Genomic DNA, 22,450 nt, shown 5'->3' with positions numbered 1-22,450 from the left:
CTACAGGTCAAAACACGATACCCGGGGAAACCAGTCTGGCACGTAACACTAAACACGTAACAAAACAATTCTACACAAAGACATGGGGGGAACAGAGGAATATATATATGCAGTGTGATTAGGGAATGTAAACCAGGTGTGCGGGAAACAAGACAAAACAAATGGAACAATGAAAAATGGAGCGGCGATGGCTAGAAGGTCGGTGACGTCGACCGCCGAACGCCGCCCGAACAAGGAGGGGAGCCGACATCGGCAGAAGTCGTGACAAGCACGTTGATAATTTGACCAAGAAACTGAAGTTGAAATTGGGTTTCTATTTTAGGAACAAATCTTGCTTTTCGATGTTAGCCAGAAAAGATCTTGTTCAAAGCACTTTTTTTATCAGTGCTGGATTTTGGTGATATTGTCTATATGCAGGCCTCAGCAAGTACCTTGAAAACTCTGGAAACAGTGTATCATGGTGCTTTAAGATCTATTATAAACGCTAGATCACTCACCCATCAATGTGATTTGTATGCTATGGTGCAATGGACCTCTATCTCCACCAGGAGGCTAAAGCACGGGCACACTTTTGTGCACAAAGCATTGATAGGACAACTCCCTTTGAGTCTCTGTTCCTTACTGATCAGATTAGTCACTCAATACCGTCTTCATTCACAGTCGCTGCTGTCCTTGTCTGTTCCTAAGGCTAGAACTGAGATGGGGAAACAATATTTTTCCCATAATGCTCCTTCATCCTGGAACATGCTTCAAAAGATATTAAAGTTAGGGGAGTTAGTGTCCTTGCCTGTTTTTAAGAATCTGATTGGCAACACTGTTTGTGATAGCTGCAGTTGTTTATAATATTCAAATTGTATCCATAACTTGGATTTTTTTGTAATATTTGATGTACTGTTCACGCTGCTATTTCCCTGTTTTGCCTTCTTGCCAGGTCGCCCTCGCAAAATAGGTTTTTAACCGCAATGGGTCTTACCTGGTTAAATAAAGGCTCAATCAAATTTCAAAAAGATACGATTCTCGAATCCTTGGTAAATAAGCAATTTCGCTCTCTTTTATCCGATTATGATATTTTGAATATAAATAAATCTGGGTATAGGCCAGGGCACAGCACTATCACAGCATCCATATTAGTTGTTAATGATATTGTCACTGCCGTAGATGCTAAAATGAATTGTGCTGCCTTGTTTGTGGACGAATTTCTTGAAAAACATAAAGATGTTCCGCAGGGGTCGATTCCTCGACCTGTTCTTTTCACTATTTATATAAAGGCTGTTGGTCAATCTGTTTATAGTTGTACATTTCATTTATATGCAGATGATACTATTATGGACGCAATTGGCCCAACTGCTGACCTGGATGTTACAAGGCTACAGTCCAAAATTGTACAGTGTCATGACTGTACAAAACTTCCCCCCTTCCCCCCTTCCCCAGAGAGGAAGGGGGTAAGTGGGCCGGTCTTATGATTTTAACGACCCGTTGAACAAAGGAATCTGATGTGTGTAGAGAGAGAATCTGCCACCAAAACTCCAACATCCAAAAGTGGATAATGAAACAACATTCCTAACATAAAGAATGTGGGAAATAGTTGGTGGGGATCCAAACAATAAACCCTGTCGAACGGTTATTGTTTTATGATATCATTAAGGACGGTATAACTAAATAACTGTAACTCTACAAATGTATATGTCCTGTCCTGTAAAACTTCTATGATAAAAAATGAAACTATTTGTGTCAAGATGAAATGGGATTTTAGCCTTCTAGAGGATAATTGTTTTTCATGTAAGCTCTTGCTGAGTCAGTGACCACGCCCACGTGAGCACAGACATTGTGGCAACGTGATGGAACTGCCCTCCAAGGCGAGTGCTTAAATGGACCTGCTGAAGAATTAACATTCAGACCAGAAAGCTTGGAGCGGTGGCTACACATTGAAATGGTTTGAAACTACAAGACCAGTATACGTGCAGCGCGAGCTGAATACGATGAAATGGTTTAAAACTATCAGACCAGAAATTGGTAACTCTCAAGTAAAGAAGTTAAAGACTACTCCGGAACATTCAGTCTGCAGCTGTTTAAGTACTTCAGTCTAGTAAACTCAACCAAGTCCACCGCGTGTGTACCTCTGATGTAACCAGTCTAACGAACACTCAGAGACAAAGAAGCCTATTACTACTACTGATGACATTGTTACCTCTGGTGAACAACCAGAGACTTACACAACCAGAGACTGACATCGAACTACTCGCCATAGACGGATGCGTGTTTTCAACAGAGAGATGACAAAGGCATACAAGCGTAAATATATGTGTATCTTACCCCTCCCTTCCATTGGGTAACAAGTCGTCATATCGGGTTAGTCCACTAGGGTATTTTCATTGCATTATATTAGTAATCAATTCAACGTATACCGTGTGTGTGTTTATGTATTTCTGTGTGATTATTTAGTTTGTTAGTAAATAAATAATTAAGCCAATTTGTGTATCGCTGAGTCATCATTTAGACTAGGGTTCGTGCCGATATCTAAGAATTTTGCGACGTTCAGAATGAGACTGATATGAGGTAATAAATTGCAGCTGCCACTACTCTTAAACCCCTGGATAATGTCTTCCATAGCACCCTTCACTTTATCACAGGTGACAATTTTAATACTCACCACTGCCTCCTGTATCAAAAGGTTGGCTAGACCTCTTTAAAGTCATGTAGATCACATCACTACACTCTTTTTGTTTACAAAACTCTGCTCCATAAGCTTCCAATTTACCTAACTCCACTGTTCAGATTTCAAATTACAAGTTATCAAACCTGTTCACAGGGTTGGTTAACCCTGGAGATTTCTTTAGTAACTACAGATTTAGGTAAATCAGCCTTTAACTTCCTTGCACCGTATGTTTGAAATAATCTCCAAAATACATTACGATTGGAAGCTTTGGTGTCCCAAAGGGCAATTAGACAGTTAACAGAGGATTTTTAAAATGAAGGATGTGTTTGTTTTAATTGAATGTGTTTTACATCTTAATGTGTATTTAATGTGTATAGTGTGTATATTTATGTTAATTGATGTGTTTATTTTTGTATTGTGCAGGGCTCATTTGCAAAAGAGACTAGTCTCAATATGACATTCCTAGAACCGGCCCTGGCTGTATGTGACCAAGTCAATAGGCTTTCAAAACTTTCCCATGTTATAATACTGCCACAGTGTTGTGTTGTCAACAATAATAATTCAACAAAAAATTGCTTGTGGAGTATAGTATGGAGAATAGGGTTTTATCATGTCTGCAGTGTTTGGAAGCCTCCCTCCTTTCTCCAACCTCTATCTTCTAACTAACCTGTTTGACAGGATCAGCTGAATAACTACACATTATGTTCTCACAGCACCTTGCTCATAGCGATCCCCTTGAACACACTCTCAGTCTATGACCATGGATTACCATTGATGCAGTACCAAGTGAAATGGAAGCCCAGTTCACATACTCCAGTGTCCCCCTGATCTTCCACCATACCCCCTACTGAATTTGTTCTCCTGAATAGTCACTTCAGTGTTCCTCAATTAATGTTGTAATGTGAGAGCCAATGGAAGCCTTAAAACGTGTCACGTAACAGCTCAGATGCTGTAATTTCGATAGAGATGCAACAGAAGGACAACAAATTGTCAGACAGGGCACTTCCTGCATGGAATCTTCTCAGGTTTTTGCCTGCCATATGAGTTCTGTTATACTCACAGACACCATTCAAACAGTTTTAGAAACTTTAGAGTGTTTTCTATCCAAATCTACTAATTATATGCATATTCTAGTTTCTGGGCAGGAGTAGTAACCAGATTAAATTGGGTACGTTTTTTATCCGGCCGTGAAAATACTGCCCCCTATCCCAAAGAAGTTTTAAGAAGCACAAGCTGGTCAAAGCCTCCACACAACTAGAGGAGAAGATCTGCTCTCGTCATGACAAACTACTGGAGATAAACTGCTGATCAGTACGGCAGTACATCTGTCTGCTGTGTGTGGTGGGTGAACATAAAGGTCATGATACAGTCACAGCTGAATCAGAAAAGACTGAGATACAGGTAAGGACAATCTGTAATTGCTGCTCTTTCAGAGTATCACTGTGAAAATACCATTCATAACTGAATATTAGTGACTACTGTGACAAATAAAATTTGATTTGATAGCTTGGAAGTCAGCCAACACCCAATAATATAGCTGTGCTAATATTCACACTCATGTGATATAATATTTACTGAGACCTGAAGAGTTGCATTGCCTCCTTCAGTTAATGCCTAAGCTTTGGCTTAGCAGTCTAATGCACTTTTCTGGCATGCAGGATACCCGGGATTGAACCCGATCTGTCACATGCGTACAGACGCACACAGACACACACATTGCTTTTCCCCATTATGCATAAACTCTGACCTATCATAAAGTTTCATCTGTTTTCACTAAGACAGAAAGAATCACTTGTACAAATGAACCATGGAATTACATGTGTTAACTGCAGAGCCAGCTGGCGGAGAAACAACAGAAATTCAACAGAATCCAGAAGACAGAGAAAGAGACACAGGAGATGAGACATGCTGTGAAGTCACTCAAGGTGAGTGTTGACCATTTATCAGTGGTGGAAAAAGTACCCACTTGTCATACTTGATTAAAAGTAAAGATACCTTAATTGAAAATGTAAAAGTGAAAGTCACCAAGTAAAATATTATTTTAGTAAAAGTCTAAAAGTATTTGGTTTGAAATCAACTTAGTATCAATAGTAAATGTAATTGCTAAAATATACTTAAGTATCAAAAGTAAAAGTATAAATAATTACAAATAACTTATATTAGGCAAACCAGATGGCACCATTTTCACCTTCGCCTGTTGATTTTTTTCTATCTATCTGTTTGTCTTAACAGAACTCTGCACAAGCAGCAGTGGAAGACAATGAGAGGATCTTTACTGAGCTGATCCGCTCAATTGAGAGAAGGTGCTCTGAGGTGAAGGAACAAATCAGAGCCCAGGAGAAAGTTGAAGTGAGTCGAGCTGAAAGACTCCTGAAGCAACTGGAGCAGGAGATGCCTGAGCTCAGGAGGAGAGAAGCTGAGCTGGAGCAGCTCTCACACACAGATGACAACATCACATTCCTCCAGGTGACATCACTGGATCTTTGTCCACAGCATCAGGAGTTTCTGATGAAAGTGAAATGTTTTTCTTTCTCAACAATAATCTTTCCCTGTTTTCTGATCTGTTGCTGTAGAGTTTCCAATCTCTCTGTGTCTCTCCTGGATCTGAGGCCTTACCCTGCATCACTGTCAACCAGCACATCTCATTTGAGGATGTTAAGAAATCAGTCTCTGGGCTGAAATGTCAAGTTGAAAAGATCTGCTCTGGAGAAATTGCCAAAATCTCTGTAAACGGTTGGTAACATACACTTTTTGGACAGTGAAGCTAAAATGTGTAAATGTCTCTCTATAATCGAGCATTTTGGGTTTGAGATCAAATGTTTTATGAGGTGACAGCTCAGAATGTCACCTTTAATTTTAGGACATTTTTATACATAAATGTTTCAGAAATGAAGGCACGCTATGTGTCTAGTCCCCCATTTGATAAAGATTTTTTTTCATAAGTATTTTGACAAATTCGCGATGCACACAATGCCCTCCCCCACCCTCCCTTCCTCAAATCCGACCACGATGCCATCTTGCTCCTACCGTCTTATAGAATGAAACCCAAACAGGGTGTACCAGTGACTAGAACCTTTCATCGCTGGTCTGACCAATCTGAATCCACGCTTCAAGATCGTTTTGATCACGAGGACTGGGATATGTTCCGGTCAGCCTCAGAGAACACCATCGATCTATACGCTGACTCAGTGAGTAAATGTATAAAGAAGTGCATTGGAGATGTTGTACCCATTGTGACTATTAAAACCTACCCTAACCAGAAACTGTGGATGGATGGCGGCATTCGCGCAAAACTGAAAGCGCGAACCACCGCATTTAACCATGGAGAGGTCTGGGAATATGGCTGAATGTGTAGTTATTCCCTCCACAAGGCAATCAAACAAGTGAAATGCTGGTACAGGGACAAAGTGGAATCGCAATTCAACGGCTCAGACACGGGACTTATGTGGCAGGGTCTACAGGAAATCACGGACTACAAAAAGAAAACCAGCCACGTCACGGACACCAACGGCACACTTCCAGACAAACTAAACATTGTCTTTGCCCGCATTGAAGATAATACAGTGCCACCGTCACGGCCCGCTAACAAGGACTGCACCAGCCCACCTCTCCTTATCTGTGGCCAACGTGAGTAAAACAATTTAACGTGTTAACCCTCGCAAGGCTGCTGGCCCAGACAGCGTCCCAAGCCGCATCCACAGAGCATGCGCAGACCAGCTTGCTGGTGTGTTTACGGACATATTCAATCGCTCCCTATCCCAGTCTGCTTTCCCCACATACTTCAAGATGGACACCATTGTTCCTGTACCCAAGAAGGCAAAGATAGCTGAACTAAATGACTACCCCCCGTAGCACTCACCTCTGTCAGCATGAAGGGCTTTGAGAGACTAGTCAAGGATCATATCACCTCCAACTTACTGGCCACCCTAGACTCACTTCAGTTTGTATACCGCCCCAACAGGTCCACAGACGATGCAATTGCCATCACACTGCACACTGCCCTATCCCATCTGGACAAGAGGAATACCTATGTAAGAATGCTGTTCATTGACTACAGCTCAGCATTCAACACGATAGTACCCTCCAAGCTCATCATCAAGCTGGAGGCCCTGGGTCTCAACCCCACCCTGTGCAATTGGGTCCTGGACTTTCTGATGGGCCGCCCCCAGGTGGTGAAGGTAGGAAACAACATCTCCACTGTTCTGATCCTCAATATTGGGGCCCCACAAGGGTGCATACTCAGCCCCCTCCTGTAGTCCCTTTCCACCCACAACTGCGTGGCCATGCACGCCTCCAACTCAATCATCAAGTTTGCAGATGGCACAACAATAGTGGGCTTGATTACCATCAACGATGAGACAACCTACAGGGAGGAGGTGAGAGCACTCGGAGTGTGGTGTCAGGAAAACAACCTCTCACTCAACGTCAACAAAACAAAGGAGATGATTGTGGACTTCAGGAAATAGCAGAGGGAGCACCCCCTTAACCACATTGAAGGGACATCAGTGGAGAAGGTAGAAAGTGTTAAGTTCATCAGCGTACACATCACAGACAAACTGAAATGGTCCACCCACACAGACAGCCTCAGGAGGCTGAAGAAATTTGGTACAACGCATCACCGGGGGCAAGCTACCTGCCCTCCAGGACACCTACAGCACCTGATGTCACAGGACAGCCAAAAAGATCATCAAGGACAACAACCACCCGAGCCACTGCCTGTTCACACTGCTACCATCCAGAAGGCGAGGTCAGTACAGGTGCATCAAAGCTGGGACCAAGAGACTGAAAAACAGTTTCTATCTCAAGGCCATCAGACTGCTAAACAGCATATCACTAACTCAGAGAGGCTGCTACCTACATTGAGACACAATCACTGGCCACTTTATTAAATGGATCACTAGTCACTTTAAACAATGCCACTTTAAATAATGCCACTTTAATAATGTTTACATATCTTACATTACTCATATCATATGTGTATATACTGTATTTTATACAATCTATTGCACCTTGCCTATGCCGCTCGGCCATTGCTCATCCATATACTTACATGTACATATTCTCATTCCCCCCTTTAGATTTGTGTGTGTTAGGTAGATGTTGGGGAATTGTTAGATTACTTGTTAGATATTACTGCACTGTCAGAACTAGAAGCACAAGCATTTTGCTACACTCGCATTAACATCTGCTAACCATGTGTATGCGACCAATAAAATGTTATTTCATTTGAAATTCACTTATAGTGTATTATTGTCAAAACTTCAGTATTTGGTCCCATATTCCGAGCACACAATGACTACATCAAACTTGTGACTCAACAAACTTGTTGGCTGCATTAGCAGTTTGTTTTGGTTGTGTTTCAGACTATGTTACGCCCAAAATAAATTAATGGTGAATACTTTATTGCGTCATTTTGGAGTCACTTATTGTAAATAAGAATAGATGATGTTTCTGTTTTCACTTCTACATTAATGTGGATGCTACCATGATTATGGATAATCGTGAATGAATAGTGAATAATGATGAGTGACAAGGTTACAGAGGAACAAATATCATGCACCCCAAAAAAATGCACATTAATTTAGAAGTGTTCAGAAACAAGTGACTCCAAAATGGAATGATATAGTATTGTCCATTCAGTTCCTATTGGGCAAAACGTAATCTGAAACACAACCAAAACAAACTGCAAATGCATCCAAAACGCTTTCAGTCACAAGCTTTAATCTTAGGGATAGGCGCCCCGCTTCCAGTGAAACTGGAGGGCGCGCAATTCAAATAAATAATCATAAATATTATGGATATTAAACATTTAGGTACATATTAGTGTCTTACATTGGTTGAAAGCTTAAATTCTTGTTAATCTAACTGCACTATCAGATTTACAGTAGCTATTACAGCGAAAACATGCCATGCAATTGTTTGAGGATGGCTCCCCCTTCAAAATATTTTCCCACTGGCACAGGTTTCATACATTCACAAATAGCGATTAAATATTCACTTACTTTTTGAAAATCTTCCTCTGATTGATTTGTCATCCAAAGGGTCCCAGCTATAACATGTAGTGTTGTTTTGTTAGATAAAATCCTTCTTTATATCCCAAAAAGTCAGTTTAGTTGGCACCATCAATTTGAGTAATCCACTCGTTCAACATGCAGAGAAAGGAATCCAAAAATCTACCCCTAAACTTTGTTTCAACAAGTCAAAATACGTTTCTATTCACTCCTCAGATACCCTAAAATGTATTAAACTATAATATTTCTTACGTAAATAAGTATGTTCAATAGGAAACCGATTTTAGCAGGTGTGTCTTGTCTTCATGGCGTGCGCAAACACAACTTTCCAAGACTGTGTCCCTGTACTAAAACTAATATGTCTTATTCGTTTTTGAAGTTACAAGCCTGAAACGATGAACAAAGACTGCTGACACCCAGTGGAAGACATGGGAATTGCATCCAGGGAGCTAATTTTCAATATGATCTTTTACTTGCCTTTCTAAGAGGATGGTCTCTCAACAACAACAAAAAGATTCTGGATGGTTTTTCTTTGGATTTTCTCCTTCATATTAGTGTGTTATATTCTCCTACATTATTTTAACATTTCTACATACGTCAATGTGTTTTCTTTCCAATGGTACCAATTATATGCATATCCTGGCTTCAGGGCCTGAGCAACAGGCAGTTTACTTTGGACAATTCATTCAGGCAGAAATTGAGAAAAAAGGGGCCTAGCCCTAAGAAGTTTGTACTCATTGCGTGCAAAAAATATGGGACCAAATACAAAACTTTTTAATACTTCAATACACTATAACTGAATTTGTCCCCAAAATATATGTATTCAATTGATACATAAAGTGCTTTCATTTCTAAATGGTAAAACAGATATTTATGAAAATGCCCTCAAATGAAATGTGACATTATATACTGTGCCCGTATACCAAACATTTGATATCAAATCCAAAATGCTGGTGAAATGAACACGATGGGAGACAGAGAGCTGGTTTCAAGTGCAGGGCGCAGCAGGTGTTTATTGTAAAGGACCACAGGAGGAGGCAGGTAGCTGGGTCCAGGGGCAGGCAGAAGGTCATACACAGGAAGTCCAAAAAAGGCGACAGTACAGGCAGGGAAAAGGCTAGTAACGTAATTCAGGAGATCAGGTAATAGGTTGATAAGAAGAAATACGATAGGCTAAAGTACAGGCAGGGAATAGGTAAAAGGCATTATTAGTGAGGTAGGCAAAAACTATCCTACACGGGAGGATTAAATTACGGGAAACTCAGAGCTTCAAATAGACGTGTGTCACAAAACAAACAATACCTCACAATGACAGGGTGCAAAGAACTGAACTAAATAGGTGTGATAATGACATACAGGTGGGTGAACAGGTGATCAGAATTCAGGTGACTGGGATCTGGAGAGTGAACTGTGTTCAGGGGATCTATGTGTTTGAGACTGTGTGTTGGAAGCAGACGTTACAGTTGGAGTATAGAGACAAATTTATACATAGCTTCACTGTCCAAATAAATACAGTCGGAGTCCATCTGGTGATTGATATAACTAACTACTAAAACAAATGACCTAAACCTCTTTCAATCACTGACCCCTTTGACTTTCTACTATGTTTATGTCATGATCAGTATTGTGATATTTGATTTCCTGTGTCTCCATAGTGACAAACGTCCACATTGTTACACCTTCTGAGCCCCATTATCCTCCGTCATTTGGGAGGACTCAGTCTGGATTGTCAGTTGGAGGACTAGCATCACGTAGGAATGACATCACCTGTCAGGAGACAAGGCCTGAACCCAAGACCAGACAGGAGTTCTTGGAATGTGAGTAAAGGACATACTGTGCATCTGCATGTACACATTCAATCGCACACACACACCTGGATGCACACATACATTTCACCAGTTGTTTATTATTAATCTTTAGATTCCTGTCAGCTCATATTGGATCCCAACACAGCACAAAAATACCTGTGTCTATCTGAGGGGAACAGAAAGGTGACATGGAGTAATAAGGTTCAGTCCTATTCTGACCATCCAGACAGATGTACCCTCTACCCCCAGGTGTTGTGTAGAGAGGTTCTGTGCAGAGAGGGACTGCTACTGGGAGGTAGAGTGGAGTGGGTGGGGGGTTAAAATAGTTGTCTCATATAAAGGGACAAGCAGGGGAGGTTTTGATGAGTGGTTTATCATCAGTAACCAGGCCTGGTGTTTGATGTGTAGTGTCTTTGGCTGCTCCTTCTATCACAATAGTAAACGGACTGACATACCTGTCCCCTGCTTCACTAGAGTAGAAGTGTACCTGGACCACAGGGCAGGAACTCTGTCTTTCTACAGTGTCTCTGACACAATGACCCTCCTCCACAGAGTCCAGACCACATTCACACCCCCTCTATCCTGGGTTTTTTGTCTCTAGTGGATCTGTGAAGATACTGACACCAATACAGTAATGAACTTTGTTAAGAATACCAAAAAATATATTTTACCTTTATTTAACTAGGCAAGTCAGTTAAGAACAAACTCTTATTTACAATGACAGCCTAGGAACAGTGGGTTAACTGCCTTGTTCAGGGGCAGAATGACAGGTTTTTACCTCGTCAGTTTGGGGATTCGATCTCGCAACCTTTTGGTTACTGGCCCAACGCTCTAACCACTAGGCTACCTGCTGCCCTATATATAACATCTTCAAGTAAGATTTTAAAATACCTGCAGCACAAAGTTAGAAACTATTACCAAGTTTAAATAAATGTGTACATGAATGATCCTTAATGTCTAGTCCTTTCTTTTAAAAATGATTTCATATAAAACAACCTAGTTCTCCTAAATGTGGTAAATTGACATTTTGATTCTGGTTGTGTCACTAAACATACATTACAATATATTACTGTTGTATATTTTACTAATATAGATTTTTTTTCACAATTCTTTATTTAAACAAGCAACAATGAATCTGAGCTGTAGAATTAAGGTTCCTAGACACATAGCGGCTGGTAACCTTATGGTTTAGGTTACAGTCTCCTTGCATGGGGCCAATATCTCAATCCCAGATTGTCAAAAAATTATACAAATATGCATACAAGCAGAACACCAATAGAGTAATTTTAGGGCTAAACCCTGAACTGAATGGCCCATAGGTGGTGCTATAATAAGCACTTAAATTCAAAAGCTCAGCCCAGCCACATAGCAACGCAAGTCTGTACTGTGTTTGTAAAAAGCAACGAATTTTGTCAAAAGATGAGAGAGAAAATGTCAATTTTGGAAAAACTAAAGTAAATGTTCCCACCCCAAACCCAACTAAACCCAACTACTCAACTTCTCTGTTATCCATCCAATTGAAACTGACTGTGGGGCTTAAGGGCACTGCAAGTTAGGTTTACTCTGAAACATGTTGATATTTTCAACAACATGGAAACAGGATGAAATTGTGGGGTGGCAGGTAGCCTGACAGGTAGGAGCGTTGGGCCAGTAACCGAAAGGTTGCTGGATTGAATCCCAGAGTTGACAAGGTAACAAATCTGTCGTTCTGCACCTGAGCAAGGCAGTAAACCAACTATTCCCCGGTTGCAGAAGTCGTGGACGACGATTCAGGCTGCCCTCCGCACCTCTCTGATTCAGAGGGGTTGGTTTAAATGCGGAAGACACATTTGCATTCAGTTGTACAACTGACTAGGTATCCCCCTGTCTGTTGTGAACCTAAACTGTTATCATATTTTGGGCCGAATCCTCAAGGGGCAATAATAAGTTATTAGAAATGTAATATATGTAGAACTCCCAGTGATTATGTCATTCAAATTCTAAAGATGTTGTGGCTAAGAGCCTTTGTTGCTGCTTGCAGCTACATTTCAGTTCAGATTTGTGTTGAATGCTTAGTCCACCAGATGGCAAACTATGCATAGTTTACAACAATATAGTAAGGCAGGCAGAGCACTCCAGTTACAATGTCTTTGAAGTGCAGATGTAGGATTTAAAGCTAATCCCAATCTCATCCCTCATCATTTTAAAGGTAATGATATACATTTCCATTGGATTATCAGTTAGGGACATGCATACAACATGCAGAGTAGAGTGCTGCTATAAATTCTGAGCAGTAAGATACAGTAGATAGCTGTATCTTAATTAAAAAAGATAATTGGTTTAAACTGTGATTAGGATTTATAAGTGATTATTTGAAGAAAAAAATGATAATGGTAGCTAGTTTTTTTATGAACTTGAAGGTACAGCTATTGACACTTGTTGACACTTGTGAAGATAATAGAGTGTGTTTTCAAATTAATGTTTAGAAGAGACTATTGTTCACTCATCAATGTTATGAAATGGCTCTCCAATGTACAGATGGCTGAAAGACAAAATAAATGGCTACTTTATGAGTTAAAACTTTATACGACATCCTTCAGTGCTTACTTACTGCATGGCTTGGTCTCTTGGTCTCCTATATGAATAAGTCACATTAATTTAATTAATAAAACCAGCATTTCAGAAATGCACTATGGTGAAAAACAGACTAAAATGAAAAATAATAATAATTTTAATTAAAAGGTGCATTCCATGTTGGGACGATAAGATTGTATCTGAAGTGATATAATGAAATCATGAGTAAAAAGGAAATCTTGAAGGGTTTATAATCCATAATCATATAATTTTAGGGGCAACTTGATTGATCAACATTTCATAATAACTGATCAGAGATTCACATACAGGTGTCAGTACGACAAATCTAACATATCAAAACCTGCTTAGAGTACCTTCTTTCACTGAATACTTCTACATCACATTACCTGTCTACAGGAAACACTGTGAACAACGCAGGTAGCATAGTGGTTAAGAGCATTGAGCCAGTAATCAAAAGGTTGCTTGTTTGAGTCCCCAAGCCGACTAGTTGAAAAAACTATTAATGTGCCCTTGAGCAAGGCACTTATCTCCAGTTGCTCTGGATAAGATTGACTGAAATGTAAATATATTGTAAAGCATGACAAGTTAACACAACAATGACTACAAACCATATGGTGTGTAGTAGCAGCAGCCATGCTTGCCTCAATTCCATAGGGCCCCAAATGTTGTCACTTGTCTCTCTGGACACATTCAGTGCATTCCTTTCCAGTATGCCAGTTGCCTATTAAAGTAACTGCCAGTGCAGAGAAGGCTTGGGGACATTGTTTCAAGAAGAGGAATACATCACTATTGCAATGGCGCACCCCAATGCTTCATGTAATTGCATTCATGTTCTCAAGTGAGACAGGGGTTCTCATTCAGTCGATGTTAGATTTTTTAAGTTTTTTTATTTAACCTTTATTTAACTAGGCAAGTCAGTTAAGAACAAATTCTTATTTACAATGACGGCCTACACCGGCCAAACCCGGACAACACTGGGCGTATTGTGCGCCGCCCTATGGGACTCCCAATCACGGCCGGTTGGATACAGCCTGGGTGTCTGTAGTGATGCCTCCAGCACTGAGATGCAGTGCCTTAGACCGCTGGGCCGCTTGGGAGCATACAATAGCTTTGTTGTGTCATGTTATTTAGTATTCTGCAACATGACTCTTTCTGTTAGGTTTCTTTTAGGCTTTCTAAGTCACCATCCACTACTAGCGTGCACACACACACACACACACACACACACACACACACACACACACACACACACACACACACACACACACACACACACACACACACACACACACACACACACACACACACACACACACACACACACACACACACACACACACACACACACACACACACACACACACACACACACACACACACACACACACACACACACACACACACACACACACACACACACACACACACACACACACACACACACACACCTCTCAACAGTGTAGAAAAATTATGAACATGTGTGGTGCAAGACAGAAAAAAATATGTTTGAGGGATTCTGTTTCATGTGAGGAGCTGTAGCCCAAACCAAGAGGTACAGGAGAGGACAGTAGTGAGGGTCTGTTGTTTAACATGGGTCAGTGAACTGGAGGTACAGTAGGGGATTTTATAGTATCAGTTCTCATTTTGTTCTGGAAATCTATGAGTTCTTTGTAACCATCATATTGATAATACATCTACCATATGAGAGTAAGGGCAGTACACTGTTACTTTAACATTGTTACCATACATTTTGATGTCCATTTGTTCTATACATTTTGATGTTTATAATGTCTTATCATAGGCTTATCCTGTAACTACATGGTAATAATGTAGTATGTAGAACCTACTGTCCCTAGTTATGCCACTTTATGGGCTAGCTACTCTGTTATAACATATGTAATGTGTTAAATTGTGCGAACATAAACAGATGACCATCATATCATCCTATGGCCATATGGCTTCACTTAACACAATACAAGAAAAGCTTGAATGAGAGTGACGTAGCTAGAAGGAAGTACCTCCCTGAGTGGGAGTGAGTGGCTCGCCTACCAGGGAGTGGACGAGAGAAAGCTGAGGGCTACTGTAACTCACTGCATGAGAGGAGCGTCGCTGATATCGTCTGCATACAATACACAAGTAACCTGCGCTTTTCTATCCGTATAAATCTTGGACCTTCTGTCTGGTGCTTCCGTTTGAGTTTTTTTGTGTGCATTTCTCTGTGAAATAAGAGTAGGCTATTTCGAGAGCTGCCTTGCAAATCATTTCTCTTCCGTCTTTCTGGGACTTTGTAGTTAATGTCAGAGGATTCAACCCCAGAACGTAATAATGTAACTGAATCAAAGACTACTTTTTTTCTGGACAAATAGGCCTAGCTACACAATGTTGATTGAAGCAACCGATTGAGACAGTCATAGGCTCGTGTTCAAGTGAGGATCAGCTCAAAGCATATCCACAACGCATTACTGTTCCAATGGATTCCTGAAAAGGGGCGTACCATATGCAAGAAGCAGACATTGCGGGCTGATCATTCTACTACAAGGGCGCATTCTGTACAGTAAAGTTGACTGGCTGCTGGAACTCGAAATGAATGTTAGAATAGCCCCATTTATTTGACCCGATTAAATATTTGAATGCGCATGTTTTTAAAAGAAAACAGCGTTTCCACATGCTCTTATTGGAATAGGCTATATGTCATTTGGAAATACGGTTTGATTACTTTGTATTATTTTCTAGCACGGCTGGAACAAGCGTTGCTATGCAGATCATGCACTGTTGCCCAATGTTAGCGATACATTTGATCGTCTGACACCATATCTCATTTTAGGGGATATCTTTTAGGCTGTCTCAAACAACTATTGGAAATGTATTTTGCGTAAACAGCTTTCTGGATATTACAAAACCATGATGGCAAACGAGAATCCTTACAACAGTCGCTTTATTGTCGAAAAATACATCCATCACAAACTGTTGAACATGGGATTTGTATGGAAATTTCAAGCAGAAAACGATTCTCCAAATAATGGCTTTGGGGACCCCTCTACACCCAACTCCCCCGAAGTTTTTGCACGGAGGTCCCAGCCCACCGCCGCGGGCGAGGACACCGACCCTCCTTACCAAAACAGGAGTCCGCAACCTGACCCACATGCCAGGCTCCACAGGGTCCTGCGCGATGCGGGTGGCGAGATTGAAAGAATGTATCAGCGGGACTTTGCAGAGATGTCGGGGCAGTTGCATTTTACACCCAGCACGGCACAGAGAAGGTTTACCGCTGTAATAGATGAGCTCTTCAGCGACGGGGTAAACTGGGGTCGGATTGTGGCTTTCTTTGAGTTTGGAGGGACAATGTGCGTGGAGAGCGTCAACCGGGAGATGACGTCCCAGGTAGACAACATCGCTCGTTGGATGATGGAGTACTTGAACGGACCCCTACAGAACTGGATCCAGGAGAATGGTGGCTGGGTATGTTTGTTAATAAATCATTCCGCATTTGCTCAGCCTCTATCCACCTATTACACCTATAGGCATATATGCATCAGTTGCAAATGCATCAGTAGTAAGCACATAAACTTACAGTGGATTAATTCCTTCAGGGGAGCATGCACCTGACCCTACCATTACCTCTGTCTCGTCAAAAATCAGACTACTACCATTGTCTAACATTTGGGTTCCAATGTCAGCCCACCCTGTTATCATGATGGGGACAGTATAGGCCTACATGGATTGATTGTTTTTGCTGTCCCTATTCTGCTGGCCAATATTTCAGTCAGTCTATGGAAACCCTACACCTAGTCTGACTGAAGGTCAAGCACACACTGAATGAGCTTGACTGCATTTTACTCTGTAATTTGTTTGCCAGATGTTTGGAAACGGCTGACATAATTTCTCTCCCCCAACATGTGTGCTTTGAGTGGAACTACTACACAGCATGATGTCTTCAAAGAGAAAATTGGCAGGTTTCCACCATTCCAGTTTGAATGAATGAACAGAGCATTTCCCTATTTAGCTTCCACATCAAATGGAGAAAAAACCCTCCCCTGTTTCAGTCTCTCCTCGTAGTTCTTTACATCCTGTCTGTCTGTTTTACTGCATCGCTCTAGCGTTGAATAATTTATGGCTGAAATTACAACAGGCACACCATGCTTTCATACACTCCCATCTTGGTGTAGTGGAGTCTGTGTCTAGATTACCATAATCACGAATGCACTCCTCATTTGGTAGTTAATTCACCCTCTTTTTCTTTGATTGATCATTTGCATAATCACAGATGAGCAAATGAACTGCTCAAATAGAGAAGCAATGGTTACAGGGACATGATGACCAAATCAGCTCCATGGGTGCGTCCCCGTGCGCCATCATGCGCATGCTGATTTCGTCTATCCTCACCAGACGCATTCATGACACACAGATTAAAATACCAAGACCAACTATGAACCAACAATATTAATTAAGGGAGAGGTCAAAACACATATGAAACATCCATGTAAATTTAGCTAACATTTAGCTAGCTTGCTGTTGCTAGCTAATTTGTTTGTGTTGTTATTTTACCTGAAATGCATATGGTCCTTTTTTTTGCTGGATCTTTGCAGAATGTTGACCGATTGAGTCACACAAAATGTGTGTTTTCTACTCCGACAATTAATCCACATATAAAAGTGCAAACCTAGTTAGTTTTTATTTAGTTTTCTTTGATTAATATTGCCTTGTACATTCTTCTTCTATGGATTTTATATGGTGGTTGGCAACCAACTTTAAGGTGCGTTACCGCCACCAACTGGACTGGAGTGGGGACCTCAGTTCATCTTTCAATCACCCACGTGTGTATATGCTCCTAAAAACCAATGAGGAGATGCGAGAGGTGGGACTTGCAGCGCGTCTAAAATATAACTATCAATTTTAGCGTCTGGCTACGCAGTCGCCTGTTGACGCACGCTTGTTGCAATGAAATGATTGAATAACATGTATGTGTACATTTATTTTGGTCAGCATGTTTACATTTGATTTAGAACGAAGTTTATTTAAATGTCATGATATTGATAAGGCAATATCTTTCATGTCCTCTTTACTTGACCCATCACTTGACCCGTCATCATGATTAATGTGGCATGCGTGGTTCCCAAGACACAGGCAGATGTTGCCATTTGTCTGCTGGCCAGACAGATACTGTATGCATAGACTGCTGTGGAAAAGGAGAGTGGAGGTGGTAGCTGTCTGGACTGAGCAACAACTGGAGCAGAATAAATAGCAGGGGCTATACACTTCAACCACCATCACCAGGGCTGCTAGGGAAATCACATTTTCATTATAAAGTTGTGTGTTATTTTGGTGGTTTCTTGGCATTATTGAAGATGTCTTTGCTCTGCAAAAACAATAAGTGTGTGTGTGTGTGTGTGTGTGTGTGTGTGTGTGTGTGTGCGTACTTGTGTTTATATAATATTTTTGCATAGCAGTGATAATTTCTACTTGTTCCATCAGAGGAAAATTAGGAAGCAATCAACACTGAGGTACTTTTCATTGGTTTGTATTATTCAGAAGGTTCCAGCACTCCCATCTCGAGCCAATCAATGATTCATTTAATTAATTTTGTCATCAAAAGAACCATTTTGCATTTGTATTAAGACTATGTTCACAGAGGAAGACAAGTTCCAGTTAAAATAGCATTTACAGTCTTTTAATTTAATCCATGAATTACTCTTTCCAGTAGCTATTCATTACCATTAGCATTGTTCCAGCAAGACCAGATTTTATATGTAGATATATTATAGTTATTACTAATGCCTGTATACAATATACTGTATATTGTATTGCTGAGAGAGCTGGTTGTTAAATTTCATTTTCTATATTTGACACCTGTTCAAATATGTTGGGTGAGTCTTGTCTCAGTCTGGTTGGTAAATCAGTACACTGGAGATGAAGGAGGTTTGTCCAAATGGGCATCTGGCCACTGGCCGTCTGTTCACAGATTTTGCCTGTGTGGTGTCAGTTACATCAGATTCTGCACATAACGTACAGGTACAGCTTGTTGTCATGCAAAGACAGGCTTGCATCATTCCACTAGTGTATGTATGGATGTGACAGTAAATGAGACAACTGAGTTTTTTTATGCTCTTGCACGGTCACAGTTGAAGCTTTAAAGGTCCAATGCAGTTGTTTTTATCTCAATATCAAATCATTTCTGGGTAACAATTAAGTACCTTACTGTGATGGTTTCCAAATTAAAATGGTAAAAAATAAACAAAAATAGCTTCTTAACAAAGAGCAATTTCTCAAGCAATAATTTTGTTCGAACTGTCTGAGTGGGGATGGGGAATCTGAAAACTAGCTGTTATTGGCAGAGAGGTTTGGAACTCTCTTTCTTATTGGTCTATGAACTTATTTACCGCCTGGTGATATCACCGGGCAGGCCAAAACTCCATCCCACCACAACAGGTTAAAATTTCAGGTGGTCTTTTCGAACACCTCTTATACTAAAAAGGCATTAACATCACAGGAGGTTGGTGGCACCTTTATTGGGGAGGACGGGCTCATGGTAATGGCTGGAGAAGAATAAGTGGAATGGTATCAAACGCATGGTTTCTATGTGTTTAATGCCATTCCATTAGCTCCGTTCCAGCCATTATTATGAGCCGTCCTCCCCTCAGCAGCCTCCACTGATTAACATAATTTTCACAATTTTACAGTAGTATCCCAACCTCATCGTGTGGTAATATACTTTTTCTTTTTTACTTTAGTTTATTAAGTAAATGTTTTCTTAACTCTAATTCTTTAACTGCATTGTTGGTTAAGGGCTTTTAAGTAAGCATTTCACAGTAAGGTCTACACCTGTTGTATTCGGCGCATGTGACATATACAATTTGTTTTGATATAAACAAAACCCAGGAAAATTACATTTTTGACTGCAGTGGACCTTTAAATCTTGTTATCCAATTGCGAGGACGAGGAACGTACTGTCTTGGGGGTATTCCTTACATCTTGTCTGTTTCACTGTATGTACAGCACAGGAGGTTGGTGGCACCTTAATTGGGGAGGACGAGCTTGTGGTAATGACTGGAGCGGAATCAGTGGAATGGTATCAAACACGTCAAACAAATGGTTTCCAGGTGTTTGATGCCATTCCGTTTGCTCCGTTCTGGCCATCGATGTACAGGTAAGGTAATAGAGAAAGGTTGTTCACTATCACATTTTGGGCTGATCATGGTCTTTCCCACAATTCCTCTGATGTGTCCTCCTGGCACAAAGACATCTTGAAACGATGCGTTACAACCAAAGAATGGCCATGTCAGTCAGATGCACGCTCTAAATTGGTCAGATGGCTTAGCTTATTTGTCAAGAAGAATTGCCCTTTCCCCCTTATGGCTAAGCTGTACTTATTATCCTTTCTTTTGAATCCATGTGATTCATTAATCCTCGGATAAAGCCTGCCGAATAATTGCACCGTCTGTGGAGAATACATGATTCAGCTGCGCTACCCTGTGCCTTTTCAGTACTACTGTTATTTCAGATCCCCTGCTGGGACAACCCTAGTTTACCAGCCTGTGATCAAGACCCTTTGTCTTGTATTAGCCCAATTACATTTCTGTTTTATTTTGAGTTTCTGAAGAATTGCCTTCATATCTTTTTTGTATTTAGTCTACAGGTAACTGTTTGTGGTGACTTATTTTGTTGTTTATTCTGCAGGTTGACGTTTAGTCCCATGAGTCTTGGACTGGAGGCAGAACTGAGCGATTAGATAGGCCAAATGCAAAGTCAGAATTGGAAAAATAAGATTTTTTTATGAAAACAAAAATGTGCATTTGGTGTTAATTTAAGGCTAGGGCTAGGCATTAAGGTTAGCAGTGTGGTTAGGGTTAGGCATTAAGGTTAGCAGTGTGGTTAGGGTTAGGCATTAAGGTTAGCAGTGTGGTTAGGGTTAGGCATTAAGTTTAGCAGTGTGGTTAGGGTTAGGCATGAAGGTTAGCAGTGTGGTTAGGGTTAGGCATTAGGGTTAGCAGTGTGGTTAGGGTTTGGCATTAAGGTTAGCAGTGTGGTTAGGGTTAGGCATTAAGGTTAGCAGTGTGGTTAGGGTTAGGGTGAAAGTTAGGTTTAAAATGTGCCAGCTACTGACCACTGCAGAGCTGCCTCCAGAACAAGATTCATGACGAAAATAGCTAACCTGCGTTTATTGTTTATTACCCCGAGAAGATTTTGACTTTGACTGAATGCTATTTTTGTTTTTGTTTTGATAGCCCTTTTGTCTGGGGGAATCCAGCACAAACAAATCAGTGCTGATGACATCCGTAGTAAATAAGGTGGAAAAAGGATGGGAATGTTTACAGGCAGGAAAAGGTCACTTGACACCATGGCAACAGGATCATGCTTTGCCTTGTGGGTGGCTTGCGATCCAGTTTGTTCATTTCTATGACCCCTTTACAAAAAATTGTCCAGAGTTACATTCTAGTTATAATAACAACATATATACTGTAAGTAAGGCCTAGTATGGGCCACAATTATGAACTTGGATTCCCTGTTTCTGTTATTGCAGAGTAGCCAGAGTATGCTCTGGGGGCCCATTATGGTTCGCACTGTCTCTTTTTGGCCAACGTCTTCCATGCTGGGAAGATTTTCCATTTCTGCTTTATGTGTCAGGAAAACTTTTAATCACAATAAGAGCTGCATATAGTTGCCTCCAATTAATTGGAAGACTTTTGACATTCTTTAGGTCTTGGATTCAAGCTTTGTTCTTTGTTGGCATGAGGGTGTAGGGAGCCGACGTTGCTCTTTCATGTCTAAATGTAAAAAAGAAAAAAAACGAACAAAAGCCTTCTCAAATTTAAAGTCACTCACTCTTTTGTACTCTGTAGTTAGGATTGTGTCAAGGTAGGACATGCCTGGCATGAAGATGACCACTATACCTCATCATACTGTAGTTTACCCCAAATGGTCCAATAGTTCAAATCAGCAAACTGGAAATTTCAGTATCACCAACCAGATTATTACACTTTTTTAGCAAACAAACTAAAATAACATTGGCAGGAAACTACTTGGGTATGCAAATGAGGACAGGTGAAGTGTGTCGTTTGCAATTGCCGGATTGCAGCTTGCCTAACGAGGTTTTCATTGTCTGCTTACTGCTAATCTCTAAATCATTTAATGTGTTTTTGTCATGCTACAAATTATAGTTGTTGGTTATCGTAGTCACTGTACATGTTCCTAACTGCCTACAATGTGGATGAGGGAGGAATTACATGCTCGTTAATGTACTCCGCTACTCATCCCTTTTGGCTCAGTTTGAGCTGATTGTGGTTAGCCTGTTGCTATTAAAAACATTTGAAATAATGTCCATTCATTTGTCTGGACAGGGCATTTGAGCTCAATCAAATATAATGAGTGATAACAAATGACTGTGTACGCCGGGCACAAATGTC

The 22,450-nt window shown here is 40.7% G+C and overlaps 2 protein-coding genes and 1 pseudogene across 2 annotated transcripts in view; all 3 read left to right on the top strand.

The window, feature by feature from the left end:
* Positions 1 to 5,397, top strand: part of LOC106579604 (E3 ubiquitin/ISG15 ligase TRIM25-like) — a 64,307-nt gene extending 58,910 nt beyond the window's left edge. Inside the window, exons 3-5 of the mRNA XM_082965542.1 lie at positions 4,489 to 4,581; positions 4,889 to 5,122; positions 5,230 to 5,397. Of these exons, the coding sequence (XP_082821668.1) occupies positions 4,489 to 4,581; positions 4,889 to 5,122; positions 5,230 to 5,397 (495 nt within the window). The remainder of the gene's footprint in view (positions 1 to 4,488; positions 4,582 to 4,888; positions 5,123 to 5,229) is intronic.
* A 399-nt stretch (positions 5,398 to 5,796) lies between these two features.
* LOC145862282 (tripartite motif-containing protein 16-like) lies at positions 5,797 to 11,076 on the top strand (annotated as a pseudogene).
* Positions 11,077 to 15,087: 4,011 nt separating this feature from the next.
* Positions 15,088 to 22,450, top strand: part of LOC106579593 (apoptosis regulator Bcl-2) — a 74,536-nt gene continuing 67,173 nt past the window's right edge. Inside the window, exon 1 of the mRNA XM_014159646.3 lies at positions 15,088 to 16,508. Coding sequence (XP_014015121.3) covers positions 15,951 to 16,508 — 558 coding nt within the window. The 5' untranslated portion in view covers positions 15,088 to 15,950. The remainder of the gene's footprint in view (positions 16,509 to 22,450) is intronic.

This window comes from Salmo salar, chromosome 19 (assembly GCF_965601325.2).
Source record: "Salmo salar chromosome 19, fSalSal1, whole genome shotgun sequence".
In the NCBI taxonomy this organism is placed as follows: domain Eukaryota; kingdom Metazoa; phylum Chordata; class Actinopteri; order Salmoniformes; family Salmonidae; genus Salmo; species Salmo salar.
This window is presented reverse-complemented; position numbering and strand designations above follow the sequence as displayed.